This window comes from Crinia signifera, chromosome 1 (assembly GCF_055691185.1).
Source record: "Crinia signifera chromosome 1, ASM5569118v1, whole genome shotgun sequence".
Classification (NCBI taxonomy): domain Eukaryota; kingdom Metazoa; phylum Chordata; class Amphibia; order Anura; family Myobatrachidae; genus Crinia; species Crinia signifera.
In genome coordinates, this window is record NC_139217.1 from 208,133,749 (window position 1) to 208,139,748 (window position 6,000).

Below are 6,000 nucleotides of genomic sequence, written 5' to 3' on the forward strand. Positions count from 1 at the left end.
GAAATGTTTCAACACGTGTATAGTGTAGGGGGGGTACAAACTTTATTTCAATGTAGTATGTAGTGTGTAGTGTGTATGTAGTGCAGAAAAAAAAAAAAAAAAGGTCCTGCGCCAAAAATTGAGCACAGATGTTGGTCAGTAACATCCGTCACTGAACAGCGCTCAAAGGCAACAGGAATTTGATCAAAAAAATGTGATAAAAAAAAATTAAAAAAAGACCCCACAGCACGCTCAAAAAAAAAAAAAAAGGTGATCAGTGATGCGACACTGATTACCAGTGAGGGGCAGCAGGTGCACAATCTTTGGTGCAACTGACAGTGCAACTGGCAGGTATATATAAAAAAAAAACCCCTGCACCCCCAAAAAGTTGCTGATCAGCACAGATATACTGATCAGCACAAAAGGGGGGGTAGCAGACACAAAATATAGCACTCTCTATCACTCTCTGTCACTATCTCTCTCTATCTATCTCTCTATCTCTCACTATCTATCACTCTATGACACTGCAGCAGCAGCACTGACAGTTATATATATAAAAAAAAACCCTGCAGCCCCAAAAAGGGGGGGTAGCAGACACAAAATATAGCACTCTCTATCACTATCTCTCTATCTCTCTATCTCTCACTATCTATCACTATCTATCACTCTATGACACTGCAGCAGCAGCACTGACAGTTATATATATATAAAAAAAACCCTGCAGCCCCAAAAAGGGGGGGTAGCAGACACAAAATATAGCACTCTCTATCACTATCTCTCTATCTCTCACTATCTATCACTATCTATCACTCTATGACACTGCAGCAGCAGCACTGACAGTTATATATATAAAAAAAAAAACCCTGCAGCCCCAAAAAGGGGGGGTAGCAGACACAAAATATAGCACTCTCTATCACTATCTCTCTATCTCTCTATCTCTCACTATCTATCACTATCTATCACTCTCTATCTCTCTATCACACTGCAGCAGCAGCAGGAAGTCACAAGAAGTCAGATCCAGGAAGCATCCAGCACGCTACAAGCAGTGATCAGGTGATCAGGTAAGGTATTTGCAAGGATCAGGTAAGTATTTGCAAGGATCAGGTCAGTATCACGGCAGATAGGCACGGTGACCGCTCTGCACGCAATTCCAGACCGGAATGGCGTCTGCAGCGCAGTCACCGTTAGTTTAAATGTCGCGCCTTGGCTGTGATTGGTCCGTGGGTCCCACGGACCAATCACAGCCTTGGGGGCAGGTGGGGTGAGGTGTCGTCGTCACCGATGACCCCCTCATTCCCCCTGACGCCCGGCGGTGATTGACACCTGTGTTACCGAGCGTCTGATTCGCTGGTAACACAGGAAAACGCTGTGAATGGCTGTTCACACTGAACAGCCAATCACAGCGATCGCCGACGGGGGGGCGGCATCGCAGCCCCCCCTGGGCATGCAGGGACATGTCTGCTGTCAGGGACAGCAGACATCGTCCCTCTGTCACTGCGTCTCTAGACGCAGTGACAGTTTAAAGTCATGACGTACATTTATGCCATGTGTCGGGAAGTACATCCCGGCCATGACGTAAATGTACGTCAAATGTCGGGAAGGGGTTAAAGGCCCCACTAGGACTTGTAGTTCCACAGCATGATTAATGCTTAAAAAACACACACCATCAAAAGTTACACTTTATTAACATACATGCATACACACATACATACAACATACATACACTCACCTGCCTTAGGTCCCCCTAAGGCCAGTCCCCTTGTCCTGTAGAAAAATCCATGGAGTACCTGTAAAGGTGCGAGCGGAGTGCAAATCCATTCATTTATGTTTTTTGGTGCAGTTTCGCCACATGTATGCACGCTATGACCTACACGCATGTCATCCGACAATCAAAAGGGTTGCAAATTATCACAGCAGCGATCAGGTCTGAATTAGACCCTAAATTTGAAAACTGCATGCAAAATTTCTTCTGTAGTAACAGGCAGCCAAGAGGGATTGTGACTGGGAGTATGAAACCCTAGAAACAGATAAAGAATCCCAAAAGATTTCATGTATGGTCTATTGCTGTGTACACACGGTGCAATTCTGACTTTCTCTTCGATTTTGACTATATAGTCAAAATTGTCAAAATCGAAAAGAAAGTTGGTCAGAATCGTGCAGTATTAAACTGCATTCGATCTAGATTCAATCCTGATGCGCCGCCCCGCAGCAGTGTGATTTTTCTGGTAGTCTCACAAGATGTGAAGTTTTTGCATTTTGCTTACAGGTAAGTGTGCGATAACCCATGGTTTGCACTGCGTGGCAATCTGGCTGCACAATTAAAACTTGTTCCTACTAACATTTCTACTTTAATATTTCAGGCTCATCAAATGCTTGTACCCTGAACTTCCAGATCCCAGTAACAGCAATGCAATAACATGTGTTTCCAGCGATAATAAATATGTAAGTATTGTATAACGATCTACTATTAGAAATAACATGTTCTTCTACAGTGAGATGGGGAACTTCTAGTGCAGTATGTAGGTAATCTGACAGTGAATCCCTTCACCATAAGTACAAACAGCGACTCAACACTTAAAGGAGTTCCATTTACAGTGGTATCCAACCACTGTGATATGAGCTTGTCACATATAAAACTTCTTTGGCTAGCAGGAACACTTCATATGGTCCTTGTTTCTCTCCCAGGTGTTTTTCACTGCAGTAATCGCGCTTCCAAGTACATCAGCGCTGAGGAACTTGGAAACGTGATTATCAATAGAAAAATGATAGCCAGAATCTGATTGGTTGCTATTGGCAACATCTTTTTTCATTTTTAGAAGGTTTAGTAAATTTACCCCCATGTGTTTGCTGCTTCCTCCCCCTGTGGCATCTCTGATCAGATGCTGTGCTGCCCCACACATGTTATATTAGTGCCAGAGCAGTGGGGAATATGGGTGTCTGCATCCCAACTTCATTGAGGCAGAAGTTTTCTATAAGTTCTTAGCGCTGCGGGGGACTCTGCTGTTAAGTGGGAGTTTCCTGCAGAATGCAGGAGGATAGGTAAATACATGTATACTACTGTTAGTATTGAAAAGCTTCAACATGCTAACAGTGGTGTAACTACAATTACAGTGCCCCCCTGCCAGAATTATCTGCAGCACCCCCCCCCCCCCGGTAGAATAAAACCACCCCCCCCCCAGTACAATAAAGCCCGCCCTCCCCCAACCCTGCCTCACCCCGCTGGCACCACTTTCCACCACCGGGTGTTTGGCAGGGACCCACAGCCCGGATCTACTTGGCTGGCTCCTGATAGTGGCAAAAATAGCTTTTACAAAATGTCCGACCACTTACAGCAGACACTATTTGAGGATGCTAAAGGAGCCTCCTCTAGCATTCTCAAAAGTGTTTGCTGTACGGGGGCGGACATTTTGTGAAAGCTATTTTTGCCATTATCATGAGCCAGCCAGAAGGAGAGCCGGGACTGCAGACAACTTGAAGCACTATTTATTTATTTACAGTTTCTTATATAGCGCAGCAGATTCCATTGCACTTTACAATAGTAGACAGTGATAAAATAAAACTGGGTAACAACAAACATAATTGGGGGTTAGAGGGCCCTGCTGCAAGCTTACAATCTATAGGAAGTAGATCTGCGGCGGCAACAGCAAGCAGCGCCAGTGGGGTAAGGAAGGGCTAGGGAAACGCATCAATAGCCCTGCAGACCCCTGGCGCCCACACATGCTCAGCGCCTCTCTGCGGGGCTATTGTTACACCACTGCATGTTAATATAATTAGTATGAACCTGAAATTAATACATTTTTATAACTGCTCTTTTAGATTTTGAGCCCAAAGCACCTTATTGATACCAGTAATGAAGATATGAATGAGGAGCCACTGATGATAGAGACCACTGGGCTGTCTGAAGCTAGCAAGGTGGCTGTCAAGAATACTGAGATCACAGATTTGGTTATCACCAAACAGCTGTCTGACAATGACCATGCAATAATGACTGAAGCTGAGACAGATTTCCAGTTTGAATACAGGAAGCAAATGGCACCAACAACTCCAGGAAATGAAAAGGAAACCATTCTTCAGTTCTTTGGAAAACTAAAAGATGAGTTAGCTAATCAGGTTGCGCTGCCAAAAGAAATTGATGCCTTGCTAGTACGCAATGACGATATGACATCCGTTTTAGAATCTTAGTTGATACTCCAGGTAAACTGTACACTAACTGTACTTCAGGGGTCAATGTACCCTTGGAGAGAGATAGAGTGGATGGAGATAAAGTACCAGCTAATTAGCTCCTAACTGCATGTTACAGGCTGTGTTTGATTAATGACAGTTATGAGCTGAATGGCTGATATTTTATCTACTTACCCTTTATCTCTCTCCAAGGCTTAGTAATGTACATAGACCTCTATCTACCTGCCTAAACTGCACAGTGCATTGGATAAGTGATGATTTTGTGCCCATTTCAGAGTTGATCACTGATGTGGGAATTGATAGTCCTTTCGATGATCAAATGATGGACAAAAATAGTGACAGAAATAGTGAAAATATCTTGTCGTGATCCACTAGCAATTTGACAGACAAAAAGTTGCCAATTGGGGGTAGTAACCTGCCAATTTCTAAGAGTGTCACAAAAAAAATCAAGCATGCCCAGGTTTTTTAAGGGGAGGATATGTGACATCACAACATAGAGTTCATAGAGTTCCCTCCCCCTGTCGGCCTCGTCCAATCGGTGTTGAATTGCCCTGCAGTTCTGCAAATTCCTGCTGTCTTTTTATTGTACAATATTTCACTACAATCCTTTTCCATGGGAGACTAGTTTTATTTATTTGTTTTTAACTCATAGCTAAAGTATGTGGTAGCTCTGTTATTAGCATAAAAGAATAATGTAAAATTAAGATATTTTTCAACATTATGAATCATCGATATATAATAGTATAATAGTATGGTACAAATGTACAGAACCCCTAGGATCTACCCCTGCCTAAGTATTAATTAGGCATTTAGAAACTTCTTATTAGCTTATTTTGGTTAAAAAATTCCATGTTATATTTGGGTGATATTTGCAAAGTGCACAACAATGGGTTAAAGATAAGCTGTTTGTGGTAATGGTAATGTTCAAAACTCAAAAACCGCATCTCATTGACAACCTGGTTGTCACAGGTTGTGGACATCAAGTAACACAAATGCAAACTTGCACTAGTCTGGTGAAAAAAAATGAGTAATCGTTCATCTCTAGTTAAAATATCTGGGACAGGTAAATGTTGGATGGAACAGGTTTTTTCTTTCAAACTTTTTATTGAAATATTTTCAATAAGACACAAACCAGTACTTATAAATACAAAACATTCATAATAAAAGTAGTATGGTATAGATAAAGAAAAAGACATTAACTGAACAGTTCACATAAATGGGCCAAATGTAAAAGGGTGTGAGAATCAGAAAGGGAGAGATATTTGGGTATTTGTTTCCTAGCAGGGCACCCAGATTTCCTACATACGCTTAGTAGTTAATTTAGTTAATTTATTCACTGCACCCTGAGTGAAATCGCATCGCATGGCCCTTTTTTATGGCGTGAGATGTGAGATGAGATGTGAGATATGCGATCTCAGTAGTTCATATGGTAAAACACCTAAAACACCACCACTATCCACGTCACCCCGAAGCTTGGCAGGCACAGCGGAAACGCATCCGCCGACCTTTTCATACCCCCACTATCAGCGTCAGTGTGGAGTTGATTTTATATAGTGTGGTGAGCGCAGTGAGCCACTGAGCCCGAAGCGTGGCGAGTGCAGCGAGCCCCACGAGGGGACGCGGAATACATGTAAAGTAATCCGCGTACCCTCACGGGGCTCGCTACGCTCGCCACGCTTCGAGCTCACCACACTATAGAAAATCAACTCCACACCGTCGTGGATAGTGGAGGTATGAAAAGGTCGGAGGACGCGATCCGCTGCGCTCGCCACACTTCGGGGTGACGTGGAGAGTGGTGCTGTTTTAGATGTTTTACCATATGAACTAATGAGATCGCAT

At 43.1% G+C, this 6,000-nt stretch overlaps 1 protein-coding gene across 1 annotated transcript in view; it reads left to right on the forward strand.

Annotated features, from left to right (window-relative positions):
* Positions 1-5,464, forward strand: part of IL12RB1 (interleukin 12 receptor subunit beta 1) — a 162,818-nt gene extending 157,354 nt beyond the window's left edge. The window contains exons 17-18 of the mRNA XM_083177930.1: positions 2,340-2,421; positions 3,796-5,464. Coding sequence (XP_083034056.1) covers positions 2,340-2,421; positions 3,796-4,161 — 448 coding nt within the window. The 3' untranslated portion in view covers positions 4,162-5,464. The remainder of the gene's footprint in view (positions 1-2,339; positions 2,422-3,795) is intronic.
* Positions 5,465-6,000: the final 536 nt, after the last annotated feature.